Source organism: Poecilia reticulata, linkage group LG19 (assembly GCF_000633615.1).
Source record: "Poecilia reticulata strain Guanapo linkage group LG19, Guppy_female_1.0+MT, whole genome shotgun sequence".
Classification (NCBI taxonomy): Eukaryota; Metazoa; Chordata; class Actinopteri; order Cyprinodontiformes; family Poeciliidae; genus Poecilia; species Poecilia reticulata.
In genome coordinates, this window is record NC_024349.1 from 7,552,420 (window position 1) to 7,579,025 (window position 26,606).

The window sequence follows — 26,606 nt, forward strand, 5'->3', positions numbered from 1 at the left end:
CTGCAGCGCCAAGACTCTGGKCCTCAGGGCATCAGGGGAATCCTAAAGAAGAGCCGCTCCACCAGCGTGGAGTCRGACCACAGCGAAGGCATGTCGACCGGGATGCCTTCCCGGCAAACCAGCGTCACCTTGAGCCACCCTGAGAGTGAGGAGGAARAGGATGACGAAGTGGAAGAAGAGGAATATGTTGAGGAAGAGGTCAGCAGGGAGAGCGATAAAGAGGACGACTCACCAGCTGATGACATCCCGGACGGTGGCAGCTTTAGCGTGCACCGAGAGGAGAAGAACAGCGGTGGCAGCACCAGCAGCAGAGAGAGCTTTGAGGAGATGCGGAGTCCGTTGCCCGATGAGAGCCTGGAGACCACGTCGACCGTGTCCGAGGACGTCGACGAGCTGGAGAGCAGCTTTGATCAGAGTCAAGGCTCCGCGCTGAAACACAGGTCAGGATACGCACAGACGCGCACATAGTGATGGAATCAAACAGGGAAATGCCAGCAAATAAAACACCTGATATTCTGGTAGAATAGTTTAGATTCGGGACAAAAACTTTAATATTTGTTACATTTTCAGCTGGTGTGGTTCATTTTCTCACTGCATTGTGTCAAACAATCCAACCCCAACTTGTTCCCCCCCTCGCCTCTGGTGGCGCTGCATCCTGTTGTTGAAGAAAATGACACGAAAACCTCAGAAGGTTTTCTGAGGTTGTGCTCATGTGTAYACATGAGCACAACTCACTCCTTCGCAGTGTGTAGACAACAATGGAGTATTGGAGTATTGTCAGATTTTAGTGGTTGTAGGATTTTTCTTCTGTCGTCGGTAAAAGACCTTGGACATGCTTTGTTTGTATTTACCCAGAATACTCTGCGCTGTAGTTCGGTCTCCGGTACGCTTGCATTCACATACGCACCAAAGTTCACTTCAACCGAACCGAGACTTCGGTTTTTAGACGAACCGGAGTTTGCAGATTGGCTGCACATTCACAAACGAATCGAACTTTCCAGGCAAACTGATTGAGTTGCATTAAACTGGGCTTAAACCTAAACAGTTGGGTAAATTTTTGATAGTTCTTTTCACTACTTTTACTTTTGACACAAAATAATAAAGTTTTTCAACAAGACAAGCAAAAATTGTTTGGATCAAGTTTGAAGAGCTCCGCAATAATTTTGATGACACCTTTTTTTTTTTTTTCTCAGACTGGCTGTGTCGTCTGGCGAGGACGGTGAAAATAAGGACAGAACGAGGAAGTCCAAACCGCCGCAGGTGATTCAAACGTCACTGACGGATCGCTTCAACCAGCTTCACGATGCTGAGAATGCCTGGAAGAAAAAGGTCAGTTCCCACATCGGGTTTATCACATCAAAAAAAGCTGTTTTTATTTAAAGACAAGAATCAAATAAAATATCAAATATTTGCTGCAGATTTYCTGCKTTTTGAACATAGTTGAACCAAATTTAAGTTGAACATTTTTGAACGAGATTGAAGCGCCGTCTAGGAATCTGGAAGCTGAATTAGAGGTTATGGTTCAAAATCTGATTTCAGTATTCTTCATGTCTGGATATGTATAAGCAAAGAAAAAATTAAGAGAAAATATTTCTCTTTACAGAAATTATTCAATATCCTTTCATCTCAATATTCTGTCCATTCGTCCTTCATTTTGTTCTTCCTTCCATCATTCTTTCCTTCTACTTTTCCTTTTTTCTTTCCTTCAACATCTTCTTTGTGACTTTCCTTCTTTCATCTTCCCTCTAGTTTTTCTTTGTCTCCTTTCTTACTCAATTCTGTCTTTCCTTGTATTCCCTCCATTTTCCCTGTCTCTGGAAAAGTCTGATGTTTTTGTCTCTGTAAAGTAATGAGGCGCAGCCAATATATGGAAAGTGTTTGGGTCTCAGAGGGTCACAGCAGCTTTTTAAACCAAAGGATATTTTACGCGTTTGGTGGTGGGATTTTAATAATTCACATTCATTAGTTTGTTTCTGACGTGACAACGCTAAAGCAGATATTTATTGTTTTCTTACTCAGACTTTGATGATAAAAGCCATATTTATTGCATTGCATCGGTTTTATGATGGCACCAAGTTTTATTTRGGGCTTCGGAGAAGTGGCAGTAATGAGCGAACCCAGCCAAACACTTCAGCCTCCGCTTGGCTATGTGCAGACGTAAGGGGCGACTTGGCTGTGGACATGTCTCTCCGTCTGCTGAATCAGCATATTTCCTCCAGCCGGCCGCTGCCAGGAGAGCATGTGGTTCAGAGCTCTGGGGTTGCAGCAGGTTTAAGTGATCCAGAGCTCAGCTTACCTCCCGAAGAGAATAGAAACCACCACAACTTCCCTCCACTTGTAAAAATAAAATTCTACACCATGACCAAACACCTGAAAAGCCTCCAACCTAATGCTTCCTCCTTTTTCTGGCTTTTCTGCTCACTTTTTCTCTCCTGTTCTCAAGGTTGGAAAAATAAGATTTCTCCACATGCCAGCGTTTTGTGTTCACCACAWAATTGAATTTCTCGCCAATATTTGTGTAAACTTTCAGGTCAAACAGTTTTGTACCACGAATCCTGGATTACTTGTGCATGTTATCATCTGATGCACTTCACACACCCTTCTCAGTGAAAATATAAGCACCTGCACAGAAGAGCTTGTAGTTGGAAAGAAAACGACACACTATTTTTATTTATTTATTTTTTAACCATTCCACTCACAGAGCTCATGTACGCAAAACGCGTCGTGCCACGTTGTGCATCTATGCAGAGCATCTTTTGACTCGATGTCGGTGAACATCAGTGATCCCCTTTTGGGATTTCTGGTTGGAGCTCAAACTTCATCCAAAAGATGAGCTAGCCTCACATCCTCTCCAAGTCTGGAAAAAGCTGCTCAACAAAATTGGACCCGATTCCCCTCCTCTGTCACATGCTGAATTATGATGTCATATTTTATTTGTGTGGTCGCTCTTGATTATGACACATCAGCAAAAATCCGTGGAGATTTTGTGAACTTTCCATTAATGGCGTAAAAATGTGCATTTACAAYGCTTGCACGCACGAGCGAGGGCCAAGCAGTTGTCCAGAAGGTCTTTAGGGMTTTTCCTTTTATTTCTGTCTGAAATTATGGCCTTTGCTGAAATATGATGACTGATTCGAGCACCAAAGCCATCTCTTCCTCAGCTCACACATGGTCATTCCTGCAACGTTTTTTTTTTTTTTTCATTTCTCTTTTGAGAAAACTGCTTTGTTTTTTGAAGTTCTGGTGTTTATTTTCATTCAAGCTTACACAGTTAGATCAGATGTTTGTTCTCTTTGGTTGAAATGTGAAATGACGGAGAATAAAACATGTAGAGTTGAGGCTGTGATTAGGTCCAGATGTTTCCTGTTAGACCTGCTGAGCCTTTCTCTGCACCCTGGTGTTGTAAAGCGATGCCTGGTTGTAAATTTGATTTAAAACGAGGCAAGTTGAGTCATGAGGAATAATTGTTAGTCATATGTTGTGATAACTGATGACATCTTTTTGTTTTGTTTTGGGGGTTTTTCACAAAAGGTCAACAAACAACATGTAAAAAGCTGCTTTGTGGCTGTAAATGCAGGTCTGTCCTTGTGTAGACTTTWCAAACATGTTATATTAAATCCATAAATAATTAGGAAATGTAGGATTTTCCTTCAAGATATCTCTGCTTTATATACTTGTAGTGAGTCAACAAATCAACAAAAACAGGATTGTCTGTTTAAGGCCTCCTGCATAATATTTGTTTCTTTCTTTATCTGTAGCTTTTAGATCTGAAAGCTGGTTTTATATCCTTCCACTTTGAATAGAAATGATTTATTTGTGCACATTATGATTTGTTGTCCTTGCATCTCTAAACGCATATGAACATTCCCACCCCACTCACTCTATGCTCAGCAAATGACCCACACTTCCTGTAGTCTTCCGTGTTAAATCTTGAAGCCGTAATCTGCATCTTCCCCATTCTCCGCTTGTAATTTTCCTTTCTCCTTCCCTCCTTTCTTTATGTTTTTTACTCTTTTATTGCTCTCCTAGTTCCTCCTGCCCTTTGTGGCTCCTGTCTACATCTACAGACTCTGCTCCTTTCTTTGACTTTGACACCTGCCTGTCTGCCTTTCCTCATTTCTTCAGGTGAGTGTGTGCACATGAAATGGTGCATGTTCCTGTTTAGCATGGGCTTGCTTACTATTAGGGATGCACTGATTGCAGTTTTCTGGCCAATACCAATTATTTATTTGTTTATTTATTCATTTATTTTGTCTGAAAATTTGCTAAATATAGCAGCAAAGTTGTTAAGTTGGCAACAGTGAGGTGACTGATTAATAATCATGCCCTTCTCGTCTGTCAGCCCTCTCTCATGTCAAAAGTGAAGAATATTTGTGTTTTCATTGACCATACAACTGMGCAATTTCAGATTTTGAAAATATATTTGCTCAATAGAAACACGCCAATTCTGGAAAAAACTTGTTTTTCAATTAAAWGTTTTGGTGCTGGGATGGTGGTGTTTTTGGTGGGGATGAATCAAAATTGGTTTATTTTGAAAAGCAGCAATAAAAACACCTTTTTCGCATCAGACAAGCCACATGATCAACAAGCAGATGTTGCCACTGGTGCAACCCACAAAGAGGAAGACAAGAAGTAGTTTGAGGATAATGGTGCAACATTTTCATTGAYAATGATTTGCGCACATTTGTAATGGAAATGCAGCTGTGGTTGATTTTCAAACTTTAGCAGAGAGAGAGAGATGATTGGTGGATAAGACCGATTTGTCGCGAATCGACCTGTCGCCGATCTCCCAAAATGAAATAAATCGGTACCAGTTTATCTTACTATGTTGCTTTTTTTTATGCAGCATGTGTCCCAGACAAGCCGTCTCCATTTTTGTTTCCCACAGAGAAGTAAAGTAAATGCATCTTGCTGCTTCACAGGTGGTTTATACCTGTGTTTATGCTGAAGGGCACAGCTGGGTTAGAGGGGAAAAGCTGCAGTTTTTTGGGGGCCTCATCATCTCTGGAGTCCCGTCAGGCCAAGGTATTTCCCCTCTGTGATTGACTCCAGACAGGTTTGTAGCTGTACTTTATGACGAGACAGAAGAATGTAATAGAGCTCATGTTTAGGTAGTCGTGTGTGTGTGTGTGTGTGTGTATATATATATATATGGCAGCATCTCTAATGTCTCTAATGTGGTGCTTTAAGCATTTCAAGTTTTATAAAATATGTGTTTATTTGAAGAAGCTGTTGGGTGTTTGCATACTATTAATGTCTTAATCAGTCTGTGAAAGCCTCGGCGTTCAGCTGGTCGCTCGTGATATGCATGGTTTTATTGAGGGGACAAAGAGGACTTCTATATGCGGACATGTTGGCATTTATGCTGAACCCGACTGTAAATCAAGCGGATAAAAAATTAACTCAATGCTGCATTGTGTTAAATATGGTTGGATCTGAACTTTTAGACATTTAATCAAACCCAGGACTAAGATTTCACCTCATTCTCTAACTCCTAAGCACGGTTTCATTTTTATTACTCCTGTCACCAACGTACATATGTTACAGGGACCGGTTTTTCTCAGAATGGCAGAGGAAAATGTAAGAAAAAACCTCCAGGCTGCTCGTTAAGACACAGATGTTCAGTTTCCATCTTTTCAATAAAATGCAGCAGAGGGCTTTACTCACCCGTGTCTCCATCAACTCCTCTTTTTACATGCAAACTAAACAATGAGCTCATTTGATGCTCAGCTCCAGTGTTTTTGTAGGGCTCTGGCTCAGTAGGTCGACTCGTTTCATCCACCCTTGGGTGAGATGCTAAAGCCCCGGCTGATCGGCAGTCAGACATGGCAGCTSTGTTTTCCATTTGTGTTTGCGAGTGTGTGGGTGTGTGTGAAGCGGAGATGGGATTGGAAACRGTTTGCAGTATATCAGGATGATCAAACGGGATTCTTTGAACTTCTTTTCTTATGTCACCAGAGAAACACTTTTTTTTTCTTCTGTGGTTAATTCTGTTTCTATGGTCCATGACGGGGAGTATTCAATTTAAAAAGTTGTTGAAAGACACAAGAAACAACAGCTTCCTGTAAATGTCAGCTTTAATATCTGTCTAGTCTCTTATTAGACAAAATTACTAAATAAWGTTGTCACTTTTTGTGGGGAATCCTCCGTCTGAAAATCATCAACTCTGCATCTGCTACACTGCTGAATAAAATCCAATATACTTTTTTATTTTCCTTCAAATCTTTCTGTGGAGCGACAGCAATCAGCCTCAGTGTGATGATTAAAAGATTTAAGGAACGCCAACACGTCTATTTTCCCATGCCAGAGTGCTTTTCATCACTGCTTCTTCCCAACATGTTTTCCCTTTTAAAGCTGCAGACATCTGCAAATGCTTAAAATGACTGCAGAGCGTGAAGATGACGACAGTCAGGAGATCCCACAGATCATCATTCAGCCACAAAGAAAAACGTCCCCTGGGACTCMAACTCGCTGCTTAGCTGCAGGAGTCCTGAACATTTGTTTATCTTTTACTTTAATTTCAAGTAGTTAAAGTTGACTTGGAGTCGCTCTGAAGTGAGAGAACGTGACACGTTTCACGTCAACACACAACAGCGGGAATACTTGTTGATGAATGCTCGACAAGCCCTTTTTTCAAGCAGACATTTTTCTTCTTGGATTTGCTTTCTGATGGCTCTGCTTCTGGTGTAACCTGCTGCTGAAATGAAGTCACCAGTCACAGTGAAATTACCCACTCTGAGTGGCTCATTATTACAGAAAAACGAGTGTGTGATAGAAATAGTTCTTATGTAATCTTAACATGCTGTAAATATGTGTGTGGAGGGAGTTTGTATTTACTTTAATAGCGCTGCTAAGTTACAGTGTCCTAATAAAGTTACTTTTGAATCATCGACTTTGGATGCTTACATGACAGGAGAGTATATCACAGAGACATAATGAACTCAACATGATAAGTGCTGGAAAACCAGAGGCTCAAGTTGTTCTTGAAGATATTATTCATATATTTAAGTCTTTTGTCTCTGTGAAATTGCTTTCGCTTTCAAAGCTATTCACACCAATTTAGCTTATTCACATTTTGTCATCTTACTTGAATTATTTGAAATACACAGTTAGCAAGAAAGTAAAAAAATTGAAAACTGTTTTTATTTTTTGTTTTTTTTCTGTGTGCATCCTCTTGTTGTCTGATGAACCTAAATAAAATYCAACACAACCATTTTTGTTTATCCCATACATATAATTTTAAAAAAAAGACATTGACGTCTGTGGTTGTATCCTGTCAGAATCTGAATGCTTCTTTTTAAATTAAGGTTGTCATGCAGAGACTTTTCTTGCATCCTCATCTGTTAATATGTGAGATATATTGCATGGAAAGCTACCAGCGCTGGGGAAAATCTGTGTCCTCGCAGAGTTCTTACTGGGTCGTATCTGWATCCAACAGAAGTCCAATGTTGATCCGGAGCCCAAGATGTCGCTGGCAGAGAGGATGAAGATCCTCAAAGACAAAGAGGAGCAGTGGAAGAGCAAAGGCAAAGGAGCAGCCAATGACTCGGTTCAGTTCACGGTGGCTGGACGAATGGCCAAGAAAGGTGGGGTGTTTTTACATTTATGCATTTGCTGTACGGCTGTATCAGTGTCTACTCTCCCTAAGCCTGGCAGGCATATTGATGAGCAGTGTCAGGTACTGCAATTTGCTTTGCAAACATCTCTCTGAAGGAAAAATGCAAATAAAACTTTGCAGAAAACTTTCAGGAAAAGGGACAAAAGCTCAGTAGAAACTCTAATCCAAACAARGATACGAAGAAAGGCAACRCGTTACCTGAGCTACTGCAACCACCAACTGGCACAAGCTGCTAAATACTGTAGCTCTTTGAAAAACCGGGAAAGGAATAACTTCCATGTTGTGTGGCTTCAGGTCTCGTGTCCAAGGACGAGCCGCCTATCATCTCTCTGAAGAAGTCCAACGCCACGCCTGTGAAACCACATGAAGGTATTGTCTGGGATTCAACTGTAATGCTTTTGTTCTTGGTGGTTTAAGGAGACTGTTTATGCGCCTCAACCTGCCTGCTCATTTTACATGGACTGACTAAATCTTTCTGTSCACCGGGCAGAAATCTCCACTAGAACTGACGTCAAAGTGGAGGGAGATAAACGTCTCGACAAGTTGGAGTCCTTCCTTGACAAACTCCACAATAAAGGTACAATCTGTGCTGTTATTTACTATAAATGTTTATTTTGACTCTGTCAACAAAGCATGAGTTCACCAACACCCTTATGTATCAAAGCTGCTAACTAAAAAAATTYGTTTTGCTAACGCTAAAGCACTACACCAAAACGGTATGTAGCGGAAGCTAAGGCTAAAATGCTGACTTCAATTCAAATTATGTCTGCACTTGAAAGGCTACGACCTTTAAGGTCCAGTTTAATTTTGAAACTATAATTAACATGTTCTATAATTCCCTTGGACATTGTRTTTATGTTCAAACATTGTTCTCTGCCGTCTGACTTTCATTTCGTTCCTGTACGTCTCTTGTCTTAAATAAAGCTACTTAGAAAAAAATGGAGAAAAACAGGGGAAAGAAGAAACTTCTGTGTAAACAGCACTTCAAAATAAGAGCATGGATATTGCTGTTTAATTACTTGAAGAATTCCTCAGCCAAGTAAATTAGCAAATTTTTCCAGAAMATAATTTCACTAAATATTTTTAGTTGGCTAGCACTAAATGAAAAATTGAATTGTTCCCACCACCGTATGACAGCTAACAGAGCAGCAGCTTTTTACAATCTCAAATGTGCATGCACTGATATGAATGACTAGATATTTTTAATATATTGTTCAGCCCCAATTTATTTTATTTWAGAAGGCTGCACATTGCTCTTATTTTAAACTATGTAAGTCATGAGCATTCACCAGCTAAAACAAATAAATTCCTGAAGGTCTCCTTCAGAAATGTATATATTTTTTCTACTTTACTAAGAAAATCAATCTCATTCTTCCTGTTTTCTGGCATTCTTCCTGGGCTCTGTGGGATTAGGTGTGGGCAAAGCCAAGTCATCCACCATCGAGGTGACGGCAGAGATGGAGAAAGAGGTGATGACTCTGGACGACGATGAGACGTTTGGCAACTTCTACAAACCTGTCTCCCCGTCCACTCTCCTGGAGTCCAGCGTGGTTTTGACTGAGGAAGACCTGAGTGACATCCAGGCTGATACACCAAAGTTGGTTTAAAACAATCCCATGTGTCTTTCTCTTTTAGAAATATTTGCTTCCACTTTTCCAGCTTTGTACTAACACAGTTTTGCTGTCCATAAGTGTTAAGAAAGCAAGGTTGTATTTTCTTTTTAATGTAAATAAAATACTTCTTTGTTGCAATTCGCCTCCAGGCTGACCTCAGCGGTAGCAGAGCACAAGCGAGCGGTGCGACCAGCCAGAAGGAATCAGGGCTCCAGGAACCCCCTGCGGGCTCTCGCTGCCCGTAACGACATCCGGCAGGTTTACACCGAGCAGAGGCTTAATGTGGCGTCAGTGGAGACCAAGAGGATTCAAGTGGAGAGGAGTAAGTCTGCTCACATTTCCCTAAAGTAAATAAGATATTTACCTAGAGCAATCCGGCAAATAAGCTGGATGACAAAGCAGTGAAGACGCTCTTCTGGATTTTTCCACGTTTAGCTTCTCTTAATTTTCACATCCGTCAAACTTTGTCACACTATAACCAGAAACCTCAGCTTATGAATGGGATTCTGTCTGGTAGACCAACACAATATGATGTAATTGTGAAGTAGAATAAAAGAGATGAACTTTCTTTTTTTTTTTTTTTTTTAGAAATAAAAATCTGAAATGTGTGGCCTGCATTTGTGTTCAGCCTATTTTACTCCAATACCCTTGAACTCAATCCCACAGTGTAAATGCAGCTGTTCTGTGAAGACTTGGAGGTTGATTGGAGGATATTAGAGACCAGGCTGGTCTGTGAGGTAGCTATGGAGAATTTTAAAGTAGAATCATTTCACATAACATCCCATGCTTTGAGGATCTCTGAGTCCTGCTCATCCCATCATCTCAAAGGGAAAGAGGATGGTCCAACTACAGACATAGCAACACATTACCGTCCACCTAAACTGGGACACAGGAGCGGCTAGGTTGCTAATGTTAGCTCTGGAGGAGCTGCATATATACACAGTGAGGAGCTGCTGGGAGAACAAAGACAAATGCACACCACAGTTTTAGTTTATTTGGCTAAAATGTTTGTTTTTTTTTCTTCATATTTATGCTCAGGTTTGTGTTGGTCTAAAGTTTGTAATTATAGTGTGACAAAATGTTTAAAAAAAAAAAAGAAAAAGAAGCCCCAAGGATCTGACTGTACTTGTTCACATGGAAACTGAAAACGTGTTTTGTGAAAATGTTGAAGCTGGAGACAAGTTGGGTGTTTTTAAAGATGATGTGGTCAGCTGCTGGACACTTTTATGCTACGTCATAGGTTGTGTGCATGTCTGTACTCTGTTGCTCTGCAGACTACTTTTACTTCAGCCACTTTTTCATTTGAGGATGTGGGCAGGATTACAACACGAGCGTTGTCTAGTGGAGCTCACATAAACCAAGTAATACGAAAGCGTGACTCATCTCTAGCACTTTCTACTGAAGTATTGTTGATGCTATTTAGTCATACTATGAAATAATATATTTGCCTGAAGCGCAGAAATGACTTAATGCCTGAAAAGAGGCACAATATAATAATCACGTCTTTGTTTTATTTTGTTTTCTTTCCCAACAAAGTGGCGAAACATTCCAACTTGGCAGACGTGGCGCTGGCTGGGCTCGCCAGCAAGGAGAACTTTCGCAAGGTCAACCTTCGCAGCGTGAAGTCCACAGAGGTCGTGACTAACAACAGCGCCGTGCCTTTTCACAAGCTCATGCTTATTCGCATCAAAGGTCAGAAAACAAAGGAATTCTCTGAATCTCTGCACAATGCGAAACATTAACGGTGACCACAACTTTATAAGAGAAATGACTGGTTTATTTTGAAGAATCAAAAAGAAATTACTTTTGTAATCTTCTGGTTAAAGTTTGTTTTATTAGCTGTTTTATTCAGTCTAGAAACATTTGTATTTTGAGAATTTGTTTGTCTTCTGTCCTTCCCTCAATCCTTTCTTGTGTCTGCCCTTTTTTTTGAACTCGTCTCCTTCCATGAACCCTTACCTCCTCCTTTCCCTGCCTTGTGTCCTTACTTTTACTTCGTTTTTTCCTCCCAGTGTCTGGTATCTCCCAAAACCACATTTAAACCTCTTCCTCCCACCGTAGAAATACCTACCACAAATGTATTTTGAAAATGGCCGCAGACGATTGCAAAATCTGTCGTTTTAAATGAAAACCGTTTCGGGACCCCTGGTTATGGAAGTGAAAGCTGCTGCCGTCCGCAGGTCGGAGGCACATCCAGGTGCGCCTGGTGGAACCGACGGCGCGCTCGCTGAACAGCGGGGACTGCTTCCTCCTCATTACCCCGAAGCAATGTTTCATGTGGAGCGGAGAATTCGCCAACGTCATTGAGAAAGCCAAGGTACGGAAGCTCACACTGAATCAGACGCTTCAGCGTTCCCCAGAAGGGGGTTTTCACAACTTCTGTTGGCATGTTTAGACAGGTAGCAGTTCACCTGATGAATCATCTCTATTAAAGAAAACAAGGTCCTGCTGTGGGAAAACCTGCTGAAACATTAAGCCAAACAATAATGCTTACAAATCTCGTATTAGTTCTGTTTCTCAAGCTCCKGACTGTGACTACTTTAGGCTTTTCAATACAACAGCAGCTATGTTCTCTGTCGCTTTATCATTTCTACAGATGTTAGAAGAACAATGTGCAAAATGTGAACACCGTTTGACCAAAGCCTTGTTGTTTGTATTTGCAAACTGATCCTATTTTATTGCATGCAGACGGTCTGCTGAGGAGAATGCAGCAGAGCCAGTCCAGGTGCAAAAGTTGAACGTAGCCACTAAAGGCTGTCATCAGGTTTAACGTTGCACAGCATAGTATGACATACGCTGTGCAGACTTTACAATAGTAGTTTGCAACTCATTCTACTGATAATGCTGCTAAACCCAAATTTCTGACTTTGAACTAAAGGCCTTCTGGAGACTCTGAAAGCTGTTGATAAGTTCCAGCATTTTATTTATTTTTATGGGACGCTGTAAATCGGTGCGCAATCATTGCACAATCTGACATACCTCAGACTGGTAGCAGACTGTCTGGCGCTAATCTAGGACAGGATTACGTCCTGCATGGAGCACTTTGAAGATACCTGCAGTAAATCCTCCATTTATGCACATATATGATGTGTTAAATGTGCTTCTTTTCGGCCAGGCGTCRGAGATGGCGTCTTTTGTTCAAGCCAAGCGGGACCTTGGCTGCAAGGCTCCCCAGGTGTCCGTGCTTGAGGAAGGCATCAACACTGAAAGCAGATGGGCCAAAGAGTTCTGGAGCCTGATAGGTGGAAAGACTAAATACAGAGGTATGAAAGCAAAACCTTTTGTTTTAGATGAGCAGAATATGTAGACAGGTGGTGCCATTACTGACATACTGCATCTGTGCGCGTGTGTAACAGGGGCAGGAGACCCAGAGGAGGACGAGCTTTATGAGAGTGGGGTGGTGGACTCTAACGGGGTTTACAGACTCCAGGGAGACAAACTGGTGCCTCATGAAGATGCCTGGGCCTCCATCCCCAGTGTGTCTCTGCTCGATTCTAAAGAGGTAACGTCACTAACAGACGCGTCTCTGTTAGAGATGCACCAATCAGTCAACCAGAGGTCAGAATCGGGAGATTTTCCCTTGATAGATCTGCAGGTTAGATGCTAAATTATCATTTTTGGGGGTAATTCTTAAATTAATTTTATTATCATTCATTAAGTAGATCCAAAATCTTAGGTTTGCGCAGTTAAAACCAAATGTTTACATAGACTTTCTAAATATATCCCTTTTCGGTCATTTAGGATCATCAATTGAATGAATTACTTCTACTAAATTAGTGTAATACTTTGATTTCCAACCTCAGAATTTTTCCTCCTTGCTCCCTCCCTCCACTTCCTGTTTATTTCCAATTTAAAATAGACACAAAATTTCTGTTTACCATTCTGTTTTTGACACGCTGCAAATAGAAATAATTTTGGCAATCCTAACTAAACTAAAATGAGAAACTTCATTTATTTATTTTTTTTCCCCCCTACGGGGACATTATTTGACATATAATCCCCTCTTCATTTCCTGCTGGGTGTATCAAACGGCCTTTTCTTTTTGGCCTTTATCATCTGAATTATTCAGAATGAGTCAAAATCCTGAATCAGAATCTGACATGAGAAGCCAGATTGTTGCATCTCCATCTCCTGATTGTTTTTATCGCCCATTTTAAATGTTTTCTGCCATTTCTGTAGCTAAATTAACTTTTCCAATCTTCTTTTCTCCTGCTAAACCCACACACCAGGTTTTAGTCTTTGACTTTGGCAGTGAAGTGTACGTATGGCACGGAAAAGATGTGCCCTTGGGTGACAGAAAAGTAGCTGTCAAACTGGGTAAACAGCTCTACAGCGGAAGCTACGACTACAGCAGCTGCAGAGTCAACCCTCTGGATTCCTCCTGCAATAATACGGACGTACCTCAGTGAGTAAGACGAGTTAATGACACCAAAGGACAAGATTCATTTAGATGATGACTCCTGCTGCTCGCCTTGGAGTTGTGCTTAAATATGGAGAAACGTCTGCTGCATCGTTTCATGTTTATTTGGTGCCCCCTAGTGGTTAATCTGCTCCAGCACAGCTGCACACACACACACGGCGGCATGTCCGTTTTAATAAGTGTGTTTGTGTGTGACCTACAGGAAGGGCGAGGGGCGTCCCAGCTGGACTCTGTTCGGCCGGCTGTCAGAGCACAACGAGACGTCGCTGTTCAGGGAGAAGTTCCTGGACTGGGCTGAGCGGAAGAAAGAGGAAGCGGCTCAGGCGGAGGAAGTCAAGGTAGGTGAGACCGGAACGAGGGTCACCAACCGTACCGAGTCAGTCATTGTTACCTCTTCATGGTTCGTTTCCCATCGTAGCCTGATCAGCTGTAGACATCAGGACACGTTTTGGTAAATTAATTGTAATAAATTACAGTACTCGCTTTCAAATGCTGTTTTAGACGGAAAGCATAAATAATTTTGCCAACGATGCATAGTCAAGCTCGAGTTTTTTTTTTTTTTTTTTTTTGCTAATTTGTTAGCATAAAAGTATCAGTATTAAATTTAATCTAAACACAGGGCGATTTTATTGTTGTGTCATCATGATTGTAAAAGTTAATAAATGAAATTATCAAAAATTAAGGACTTTAAATTTAGCCAATTAATGTCCCTTAATTTAAAAAAATCCCCCTACACCCGTAAAAGTAGAAAAAGCAGAAAATGTGGAATATCGTATTTAAAAAATACATATTATCATGGACACATTACCACGTTTCTTATTGCTAATTTAAAAAAAAAAAGGCAATTAGAAAGATCTTTTAATATTTTATTTTTTTGTTTGTTTTCCCATCCTTAAGATGGGAACTAATTATTTTTTTATTAGCAAGTCTTCAAGTGTGTTTACTCCTTTCATCAGAGAAACAAATTCTGTGTATTTTAAAACATTTACTTTTTCTTTTTCAATGTTGAAATAATCTGCCAGAGAAACTAACTTTTTTCATCACTTTTAAGAGATTATTCCCTTAAAGAAGCTCCTGTATATTGTTGAAGAGTTACTTATGTTAGTTTTGTTTTATTTTAAGTGTACTTAAGATATTTGCTGCACCATTTTTTTCGAATATGCAGAAACAAAACAAAAACCAAGTATTTTGTTGTTGTGCTCAGAGCCCGGATCATTCCACCTTGCGCTCCCCGCTTGACTTGGAGCTGCAGCCGTGCGACGCCAAAGCGCTGCTGGACAACGAGGTCGACCCGGTGCGGACCGTCCTGGAGGGCGTGGACGTGCAGCGAGGCTACGGCCTGGTGAAGACCGAGGACGGCAGGCAGGCGGAGCTGGCCACCGTGGCGGTGGAGGCGTGGCACATCAAGGAGCACGGCGAGGAGGAGCTTCCCGAGGAGAGCGTGGGCCAGCTCCACGAGGGCGACGCCTACATCATCCGCTGGAAATACTCCATCACCACGCTCGGTGAGTCGCGTGAAAACGAGTCGAGTCGTCASGGGGGAGAGAGAGCGGGGCGTCTGATTCACCGGGTCACGCTGGATTTTCTGACTCGTCTCAGTCGGGAAGCGGCAGAAACCCGGAGAACTGAGCACAGCGGCTCCCGGCAGAGAGAGGACGGCGTGTTTTTTCTGGCAAGGCCGGCAGTCCAGCGCCAGCGAGAAAGGAACGTCGGCCCTGATGACAGTGGAGCTGGGCAGCCACCGGGGGTCACAGGTCAGCTCATCACTAACTGTCAATAAAAACATCCAAACACATGATGCCTCCTCCTCTGAAATGTTCAGACTTCCATCTGCTTGTTTCTGATTGGCCGGCGCAGGTGCTGGTGACTCAGGGTAAGGAGCCGCCGTGCTTCCTGCAGCTCTTCCAGGGAGGATTGGTCATCCATAAGGGCAGCAGAGACGACGCTGCCAGCAGCTCAGGTACAAACAGGTCACTTCCTGACTCTGACAGGGCTCCTGCTCAGGAAGCAATCGTTTGATTTCAGGATTTTTCCTGTGTAAACCCAAGACTTTGATTTTCTTGCTCCTGTCCTTGCTTCCTTTGCATCCTTCTTTTCTCCCTMATGTCCTTTATTCGTTTCTCATGTTGCTCTTTCCTCTTATCTATAACTTCTTCCTTTATTAATTTATTTCTTTTCATTCTTTACTTCCATCCTCTGGTTTTCTGCTAATTTCTTAAATAAAACCCACAATTGTAGCTCTTTGTGAACTTTTGTGCTCCTCCTATTTTGCTGAACTTTTCCATAAAAACACCCAGGAAGCTCTCGGCTGNGTATGACAGCTAACAGAGCAGCAGCTTTTTACAATCTCAAATGTGCATGCACTGATATGAATGACTAGATATTTTTAATATATTGTTCAGCCCCAATTTATTTTATTTTAGAAGGCTGCACATTGCTCTTATTTTAAACTATGTAAGTCATGAGCATTCACCAGCTAAAACAAATAAATTCCTGAAGGTCTCCTTCAGAAATGTATATATTTTTTCTACTTTACTAAGAAAATCAATCTCATTCTTCCTGTTTTCTGGCATTCTTCCTGGGCTCTGTGGGATTAGGTGTGGGCAAAGCCAAGTCATCCACCATCGAGGTGACGGCAGAGATGGAGAAAGAGGTGATGACTCTGGACGACGATGAGACGTTTGGCAACTTCTACAAACCTGTCTCCCCGTCCACTCTCCTGGAGTCCAGCGTGGTTTTGACTGAGGAAGACCTGAGTGACATCCAGGCTGATACACCAAAGTTGGTTTAAAACAATCCCATGTGTCTTTCTCTTTTAGAAATATTTGCTTCCACTTTTCCAGCTTTGTACTAACACAGTTTTGCTGTCCATAAGTGTTAAGAAAGCAAGGTTGTATTTTCTTTTTAATGTAAATAAAATACTTCTTTGTTGCAATTCGCCTCCAGGCTGACCTCAGCGGTAGCAGAGCACAAGCGAGCGGTGCGACCAGCCAGAAGGAATCAGGGCTCCAGGAACCCCCTGCGGGCTCTCGCTGCCCGTAACGACATCCGGCAGGTTTACACCGAGCAGAGGCTTAATGTGGCGTCAGTGGAGACCAAGAGGATTCAAGTGGAGAGGAGTAAGTCTGCTCACATTTCCCTAAAGTAAATAAGATATTTACCTAGAGCAATCCGGCAAATAAGCTGGATGACAAAGCAGTGAAGACGCTCTTCTGGATTTTTCCACGTTTAGCTTCTCTTAATTTTCACATCCGTCAAACTTTGTCACACTATAACCAGAAACCTCAGCTTATGAATGGGATTCTGTCTGGTAGACCAACACAATATGATGTAATTGTGAAGTAGAATAAAAGAGATGAACTTTCTTTTTTTTTTTTTTTTTTAGAAATAAAAATCTGAAATGTGTGGCCTGCATTTGTGTTCAGCCTATTTTACTCCAATACCCTTGAACTCAATCCCACAGTGTAAATGCAGCTGTTCTGTGAAGACTTGGAGGTTGATTGGAGGATATTAGAGACCAGGCTGGTCTGTGAGGTAGCTATGGAGAATTTTAAAGTAGAATCATTTCACATAACATCCCATGCTTTGAGGATCTCTGAGTCCTGCTCATCCCATCATCTCAAAGGGAAAGAGGATGGTCCAACTACAGACATAGCAACACATTACCGTCCACCTAAACTGGGACACAGGAGCGGCTAGGTTGCTAATGTTAGCTCTGGAGGAGCTGCATATATACACAGTGAGGAGCTGCTGGGAGAACAAAGACAAATGCACACCACAGTTTTAGTTTATTTGGCTAAAATGTTTGTTTTTTTTTCTTCATATTTATGCTCAGGTTTGTGTTGGTCTAAAGTTTGTAATTATAGTGTGACAAAATGTTTAAAAAAAAAAAAGAAAAAGAAGCCCCAAGGATCTGACTGTACTTGTTCACATGGAAACTGAAAACGTGTTTTGTGAAAATGTTGAAGCTGGAGACAAGTTGGGTGTTTTTAAAGATGATGTGGTCAGCTGCTGGACACTTTTATGCTACGTCATAGGTTGTGTGCATGTCTGTACTCTGTTGCTCTGCAGACTACTTTTACTTCAGCCACTTTTTCATTTGAGGATGTGGGCAGGATTACAACACGAGCGTTGTCTAGTGGAGCTCACATAAACCAAGTAATACGAAAGCGTGACTCATCTCTAGCACTTTCTACTGAAGTATTGTTGATGCTATTTAGTCATACTATGAAATAATATATTTGCCTGAAGCGCAGAAATGACTTAATGCCTGAAAAGAGGCACAATATAATAATCACGTCTTTGTTTTATTTTGTTTTCTTTCCCAACAAAGTGGCGAAACATTCCAACTTGGCAGACGTGGCGCTGGCTGGGCTCGCCAGCAAGGAGAACTTTCGCAAGGTCAACCTTCGCAGCGTGAAGTCCACAGAGGTCGTGACTAACAACAGCGCCGTGCCTTTTCACAAGCTCATGCTTATTCGCATCAAAGGTCAGAAAACAAAGGAATTCTCTGAATCTCTGCACAATGCGAAACATTAACGGTGACCACAACTTTATAAGAGAAATGACTGGTTTATTTTGAAGAATCAAAAAGAAATTTCTTTTGTAATCTTCTGGTTAAAGTTTGTTTTATTAGCTGTTTTATTCAGTCTAGAAACATTTGTATTTTGAGAATTTGTTTGTCTTCTGTCCTTCCCTCAATCCTTTCTTGTGTCTGCCCTTTTTTTTTGAACTCGTCTCCTTCCATGAACCCTTACCTCCTCCTTTCCCTGCCTTGTGTCCTTACCTTTACTTCGTTTTTTCCTCCCAGTGTCTGGTATCTCCCAAAACCACATTTAAACCTCTTCCTCCCACCGTAGAAATACCTACCACAAATGTATTTTGAAAATGGCCGCAGACGATTGCAAAATCTGTCGTTTTAAATGAAAACCGTTTCGGGACCCCTGGTTATGGAAGTGAAAGCTGCTGCCGTCCGCAGGTCGGAGGCACATCCAGGTGCGCCTGGTGGAACCGACGGCGCGCTCGCTGAACAGCGGGGACTGCTTCCTCCTCATTACCCCGAAGCAATGTTTCATGTGGAGCGGAGAATTCGCCAACGTCATTGAGAAAGCCAAGGTACGGAAGCTCACACTGAATCAGACGCTTCAGCGTTCCCCAGAAGGGGGTTTTCACAACTTCTGTTGGCATGTTTAGACAGGTAGCAGTTCACCTGATGAATCATCTCTATTAAAGAAAACAAGGTCCTGCTGTGGGAAAACCTGCTGAAACATTAAGCCAAACAATAATGCTTACAAATCTCGTATTAGTTCTGTTTCTCAAGCTCCKGACTGTGACTACTTTAGGCTTTTCAATACAACAGCAGCTATGTTCTCTGTCGCTTTATCATTTCTACAGATGTTAGAAGAACAATGTGCAAAATGTGAACACCGTTTGACCAAAGCCTTGTTGTTTGTATTTGCAAACTGATCCTATTTTATTGCATGCAGACGGTCTGCTGAGGAGAATGCAGCAGAGCCAGTCCAGGTGCAAAAGTTGAACGTAGCCACTAAAGGCTGTCATCAGGTTTAACGTTGCACAGCATAGTATGACATACGCTGTGCAGACTTTACAATAGTAGTTTGCAACTCATTCTACTGATAATGCTGCTAAACCCAAATTTCTGACTTTGAACTAAAGGCCTTCTGGAGACTCTGAAAGCTGTTGATAAGTTCCAGCATTTTATTTATTTTTATGGGACGCTGTAAATCGGTGCGCAATCATTGCACAATCTGACATACCTCAGACTGGTAGCAGACTGTCTGGCGCTAATCTAGGACAGGATTACGTCCTGCATGGAGCACTTTGAAGATACCTGCAGTAAATCCTCCATTTATGCACATATATGATGTGTTAAATGTGCTTCTTTTCGGCCAGGCGTCRGAGATGGCGTCTTTTGTTCAAGCCAAGCGGGACCTTGGCTGCAAGGCTCCCCAGGTGTCCGTGCTTGAGGAAGGCATCAACACTGAAAGCAGATGGGCCAAAGAGTTCTGGAGCCTGATAGGTGGAAAGACTAAATACAGAGGTATGAAAGCAAAACCTTTTGTTTTAGATGAGCAGAATATGTAGACAGGTGGTGCCATTACTGACATACTGCATCTGTGCGCGTGTGTAACAGGGGCAGGAGACCCAGAGGAGGACGAGCTTTATGAGAGTGGGGTGGTGGACTCTAACGGGGTTTACAGACTCCAGGGAGACAAACTGGTGCCTCATGAAGATGCCTGGGCCTCCATCCCCAGTGTGTCTCTGCTCGATTCTAAAGAGGTAACGTCACTAACAGACGCGTCTCTGTTAGAGATGCACCAATCAGTCAACCAGAGGTCAGAATCGGGAGATTTTCCCTTGATAGATCTGCAGGTTAGATGCTAAATTATCATTTTTGGGGGTAATTCTTAAATTAATTTTATTATCATTCATTAAGTAGATCCAAAATCTTAGGTTTGCGCAGTTAAAACCAAATGTTTACATAGACTTTCTAAATATATCCCTTTTCGGTCATTTAGGATCATCAATTGAATGAATTACTTCTACTAAATTAGTGTAATACTTTGATTTCCAACCTCAGAATTTTTCCTCCTTGCTCCCTCCCTCCACTTCCTGTTTATTTCCAATTTAAAATAGACACAAAATTTCTGTTTACCATTCTGTTTTTGACACGCTGCAAATAGAAATAATTTTGGCAATCCTAACTAAACTAAAATGAGAAACTTCATTTATTTATTTTTTTTCCCCCCTACGGGGACATTATTTGACATATAATCCCCTCTTCATTTCCTGCTGGGTGTATCAAACGGCCTTTTCTTTTTGGCCTTTATCATCTGAATTATTCAGAATGAGTCAAAATCCTGAATCAGAATCTGACATGAGAAGCCAGATTGTTGCATCTCCATCTCCTGATTGTTTTTATCGCCCATTTTAAATGTTTTCTGCCATTTCTGTAGCTAAATTAACTTTTCCAATCTTCTTTTCTCCTGCTAAACCCACACACCAGGTTTTAGTCTTTGACTTTGGCAGTGAAGTGTACGTATGGCACGGAAAAGATGTGCCCTTGGGTGACAGAAAAGTAGCTGTCAAACTGGGTAAACAGCTCTACAGCGGAAGCTACGACTACAGCAGCTGCAGAGTCAACCCTCTGGATTCCTCCTGCAATAATACGGACGTACCTCAGTGAGTAAGACGAGTTAATGACACCAAAGGACAAGATTCATTTAGATGATGACTCCTGCTGCTCGCCTTGGAGTTGTGCTTAAATATGGAGAAACGTCTGCTGCATCGTTTCATGTTTATTTGGTGCCCCCTAGTGGTTAATCTGCTCCAGCACAGCTGCACACACACACACGGCGGCATGTCCGTTTTAATAAGTGTGTTTGTGTGTGACCTACAGGAAGGGCGAGGGGCGTCCCAGCTGGACTCTGTTCGGCCGGCTGTCRGAGCACAACGAGACGTCGCTGTTCAGGGAGAAGTTCCTGGACTGGGCCGAGCGGAAGAAAGAGGAAGCGGCTCAGGCGGAGGAAGTCAAGGTAGGTGAGACCGGAACGAGGGTCACCAACCGTACCGAGTCAGTCATTGTTACCTCTTCATGGTTCGTTTCCCATCGTAGCCTGATCAGCTGTAGACATCAGGACACGTTTTGGTAAATTAATTGTAATAAATTACAGTACTCGCTTTCAAATGCTGTTTTAGACGGAAAGCATAAATAATTTTGCCAACGATGCATAGTCAAGCTCGAGTTTTTTTTTTTTTTTTTTTTTGCTAATTTGTTAGCATAAAAGTATCAGTATTAAATTTAATCTAAACACAGGGCGATTTTATTGTTGTGTCATCATGATTGTAAAAGTTAATAAATGAAATTATCAAAAATTAAGGACTTTAAATTTAGCCAATTAATGTCCCTTAATTTAAAAAAATCCCCCTACACCCGTAAAAGTAGAAAAAGCAGAAAATGTGGAATATCGTATTTAAAAAATACATATTATCATGGACACATTACCACGTTTCTTATTGCTAATTTAAAAAAAAAAAGGCAATTAGAAAGATCTTTTAATATTTTATTTTTTTGTTTGTTTTCCCATCCTTAAGATGGGAACTAATTATTTTTTTATTAGCAAGTCTTCAAGTGTGTTTACTCCTTTCATCAGAGAAACAAATTCTGTGTATTTTAAAACATTTACTTTTTCTTTTTCAATGTTGAAATAATCTGCCAGAGAAACTAACTTTTTTCATCACTTTTAAGAGATTATTCCCTTAAAGAAGCTCCTGTATATTGTTGAAGAGTTACTTATGTTAGTTTTGTTTTATTTTAAGTGTACTTAAGATATTTGCTGCACCATTTTTTTCGAATATGCAGAAACAAAACAAAAACCAAGTATTTTGTTGTTGTGCTCAGAGCCCGGATCATTCCACCTTGCGCTCCCCGCTTGACTTGGAGCTGCAGCCGTGCGACGCCAAAGCGCTGCTGGACAACGAGGTCGACCCGGTGCGGACCGTCCTGGAGGGCGTGGACGTGCAGCGAGGCTACGGCCTGGTGAAGACCGAGGACGGCAGGCAGGCGGAGCTGGCCACCGTGGCGGTGGAGGCGTGGCACATCAAGGAGCACGGCGAGGAGGAGCTTCCCGAGGAGAGCGTGGGCCAGCTCCACGAGGGCGACGCCTACATCATCCGCTGGAAATACTCCATCACCACGCTCGGTGAGTCGCGTGAAAACGAGTCGAGTCGTCASGGGGGAGAGAGAGCGGGGCGTCTGATTCACCGGGTCACGCTGGATTTTCTGACTCGTCTCAGTCGGGAAGCGGCAGAAACCCGGAGAACTGAGCACAGCGGCTCCCGGCAGAGAGAGGACGGCGTGTTTTTTCTGGCAAGGCCGGCAGTCCAGCGCCAGCGAGAAAGGAACGTCGGCCCTGATGACAGTGGAGCTGGGCAGCCACCGGGGGTCACAGGTCAGCTCATCACTAACTGTCAATAAAAACATCCAAACACATGATGCCTCCTCCTCTGAAATGTTCAGACTTCCATCTGCTTGTTTCTGATTGGCCGGCGCAGGTGCTGGTGACTCAGGGTAAGGAGCCGCCGTGCTTCCTGCAGCTCTTCCAGGGAGGATTGGTCATCCATAAGGGCAGCAGAGACGACGCTGCCAGCAGCTCAGGTACAAACAGGTCACTTCCTGACTCTGACAGGGCTCCTGCTCAGGAAGCAATCGTTTGATTTCAGGATTTTTCCTGTGTAAACCCAAGACTTTGATTTTCTTGCTCCTGTCCTTGCTTCCTTTGCATCCTTCTTTTCTCCCTMATGTCCTTTATTCGTTTCTCATGTTGCTCTTTCCTCTTATCTATAACTTCTTCCTTTATTAATTTATTTCTTTTCATTCTTTACTTCCATCCTCTGGTTTTCTGCTAATTTCTTAAATAAAACCCACAATTGTAGCTCTTTGTGAACTTTTGTGCTCCTCCTATTTTGCTGAACTTTTCCATAAAAACACCCAGGAAGCTCTCGGCTGAGCTCCCATATCCTGACTGCAGTAACACCCTCTGCTTGCTGCATCCAGGTGGCTGGAGGCTGTTCTGCGTGCGCGGCGAGGCCGAGGCAGAGGCCTCCCTGGTGGAGGTGGCGTGTGAGCGTGCCAGCCTGCGTTCCCGTGCCAGCCTGGTGCTGCTTAACGCTCAGAAAGCTCTCCTCTACTTGTGGCACGGATGCAAAGCCCATGCAGACGCCAAGCAGGTGGCCAAAAGAGCAGCAGGCAAACTGAAGCAGAGGTAGGATTTGGGACGAAACTGACAGGTCTTCACAGCCTCACTGTCTCCTGAAGGGAACTCAWAGGTCTGTCTCTTCCTCAGGTGTCCCTCAGAGCTGGGACTGAACAGCAGCAGCAAGCTGAAGGTGGAGGAGGTGGAGGAAAGCTCTGAGCCGGCAGAGGTTCTGAAGGCTTTAGGCCCGCAGGACACGAAGGCTTACGACTGTATGCTGGAAGGTAAGGAGGGGGGGGGAGGTCGGTGCGCTGGTGGGGAGTTAGCAATGTGCTAAATGGGAGACATAATCTGTGGTGGTGTGTTTGTTATCAAGATCCTGGAAAGTACAACTACACCCCCCGCCTGTTCCGGCTGAGCGCCAGCTCTGGGATGTTCGGATGGGAGGAGCAGCTGTACCCGGCCAGGGTGACGGAGGGCGTCATGGCGATGCCCTTCCTGCAGGAGAGCCTCTACTCCGCACAGCAGCCAGGTAAAGCTCCAACAGCTCCGCAGCACATGGGTATGGCAGGCAGTTTTAGCATAAAATCAGCTTCACCACACGTAACAGTCCAGATATCTGAAATAGGTTCATGAATACATGTATTGGTAAATTCAGGTATTTTTAATTATATTCTGGCTTGTATAAGCAATGTGGAAGCTTTAATGCAAGATATCTGTAATTAATTATATCCTGAAACATATATTTCAGATATCAACAAACTATGACTAGTCATAAAGTAAATTTAACAAATGTAATTGTTTTGACTAGTCATATTTCTAATTAAAGATATCTTAAATGTATTTTTATATGGGAGATATATAGACCTGTAAAARTTAATTGTGATTAATCAGTTATGAAAAATCTGCAAAATACGCAAATTATTTTTATCTAATTAATTGATTAATCGTATCAAATTAAATAATGACGAGGCCAAATTTAATTAGAAATATCTGTAGCTATAAGTTTGACTAGTCAAAATTAATTTTAAAATATCTCCAAACTATTCAGAGATTTMTTTAGACAGATTTTCTATTTGAGATATTTTGAATTAACTGGTCAGAGATGAAATYGATCTTATGTTGAAAAGGACTTCCAGAGATACTTCAACATTTTTAAATATATAAACAAGTTTTTATTTTCTGTACTTTAGTGGGTAGTTTGTTTCTCCTGGTTCTTAGTGTTTGCKTTAACTCTCAGGAACCACAAACAGGATTGGTCACATACCTCCATATTGGAGGAGCAATTATTAGAAAGACAAACAGGAACATTCTAACATTAAACCTGGGAGCTCTGTAACTTTATCTCCTAACGTTATTCCTAATCTGACTTTCCTGTACTTTGTTTACAGCAGCTGTTTTTAACCGTTATCGGTTTCTGCTGGAGTCCTTCTTACGGTTTTTGTTCTCATTTCTTCGTCAGCCTTGTTTCTCCTGGACAACCGCATGGAGGTGTATCTGTGGCAGGGCTGGCAGCCGGACGACACCCAGAGCACCGGATCTGCAAAGATGCGCTGGGACAGCGAGAGGAAGTGCGCCATGGAAACCGTGCTGCAGTACTGCAAAGGTTAAAGCTGACACACGCATGTGCATTTTGGCCCTTTGGCTCAAGTGAATTTTTATCTGTAAATGTGCCAAAAAGTGGAGAAGGAAATGCAGAAGTCATCCATTTTTTTTTTCCTGGAATAAAGTTCCCTTTCCAAACAAAAAGGCTGATTTTTGATAATAAAACTTACACTTTTAAACCCAAAATAAACATTTCGGTTGTTATTTTCTTGCTGACTTCCAGAGAAGAACCCGCGGCGCCCCCCTCGGGCCTACCTGGTCCTCGCAGGCTTGGAGCCTCTCACCTTCACAAACATCTTCCCATACTGGGAGAAAAACACCAGCATCACTTCTAAGGTCACTAACAAATACTTCCTCGTCATCCTCCTCCTGTGTTTATGAATGTTTTATATTAAGTGTGTGTGTGCACGCTTGTGTTTTAACAAAATGCAGACTGGAAACTCCAAGAGCAAAGTGATCCTGGTGAAAGAAGCTCTKTCCAAACTGAGCAAGCAGCAGTACTCCATCGAGGAGCTGACCAGGAAGCCTCTGCCGGAGGGAGTGGACCCGCTACGGCTGGAGGACTACCTGTCCGACGAGGACTTCAAGGTACCACGCCCCCCACTGTGCTCAATGTGCGTGTGTGTAAGAGAACCACGTTCTGATTTCTGCTTGTTTCCCTACAAGACGCTTTTCGAGATGAGTCGCGTCGAGTTCAACGCCCTGCCAAACTGGAAGCAGCAGAACCTGAAGAAGAGCAAGGATTTATTTTAAAACTGTACACACAGTCTCTGTTGTTTTTTACTCTTCTTTGCAGCTTTTATTACATTTTTATTCCTTGTTTTTTGTTTTAAAAAAAATCCTCATATGTAAAAACTAAAAATTGTAAATGTACTATTATGTGGTTTTAACTGTGCCATTTTTTTTGTCCCATTTTACTTTTTAACCAACGATTATGTGCAATTAATCTTTTCCCTTCACGCTATTATAAATATGTAAGATACTGTTAATGTTTGCTGAGGTTTACTCAGATATGTTAATTATTGTTTATGGTTTAAAACCTTTTTTTTCTCCATTTGAACTGAAGGAGCAGGCTCTGTCAACAGGGGACAAGACTGCTCAAAACAAACCAGATTGGTTTGATTGGTTCAAAATAATMTTTTTGCTTAGATAACTAACTTTTTAACAATATTTTTTTATGTTGGACCAACTAAAACACTCGTATTGTTTGGTACTGAATATTAACTCTTTATTTAGGCTCTTCTTGACCTCCTTCTGGTTGTTTGGGACCAAAACTAAGCCGTCTTCATAAACCATTTGTTTGGTTTTTTTTTTTTGGGGGGGGGGGTTTGAGCGCCTGTCTAAGTTTGGGTAAAATCTGAACTTCAGAAGCATTACATGTGTTACATTGTGACTATGAGAGAATGTGAGTAAGAAACTGCTGCATAAACTGCCTGTATTAGAAAACTCAGTATCTTTTTTGTGTTGAAACGCCACGTAAAAAACTGCCGGTGAGGATTTTAGTTTCATTTTTTTGTAATGCTCTTTTCATTTGTTTCAATCTGTTTGTGATAAATTGCATCTGTATTATTGGTCAAGTCAGGTTTGGGAATGAGATAATCAGTATTTCCTTTAAAATAAAAATATGTATAAAA

At 42.0% G+C, this 26,606-nt stretch overlaps 1 protein-coding gene across 1 annotated transcript; it reads left to right on the forward strand.

The window, feature by feature from the left end:
* Positions 1-26,606, forward strand: svild (supervillin d). The gene is made up of 35 exons (XM_008436733.2): positions 1-440; positions 1,194-1,329; positions 7,439-7,586; positions 7,913-7,987; positions 8,109-8,195; positions 9,032-9,215; positions 9,381-9,553; positions 10,768-10,923; positions 11,412-11,548; positions 12,347-12,494; positions 12,588-12,733; positions 13,461-13,636; positions 13,854-13,989; positions 14,856-15,156; positions 15,251-15,405; positions 15,509-15,664; positions 16,162-16,165; positions 16,249-16,432; positions 16,598-16,770; positions 17,985-18,140; positions 18,630-18,766; positions 19,565-19,712; positions 19,806-19,951; positions 20,679-20,854; positions 21,072-21,207; positions 22,074-22,374; positions 22,469-22,623; positions 22,727-22,829; positions 23,229-23,436; positions 23,518-23,651; positions 23,744-23,899; positions 24,830-24,973; positions 25,196-25,308; positions 25,405-25,560; positions 25,639-26,606. Exons 1-35 carry the CDS (start codon positions 91-93, stop codon positions 25,723-25,725), a joined length of 5,481 nt encoding a protein of 1,826 aa, XP_008434955.1. The 5' UTR covers positions 1-90; the 3' UTR covers positions 25,726-26,606.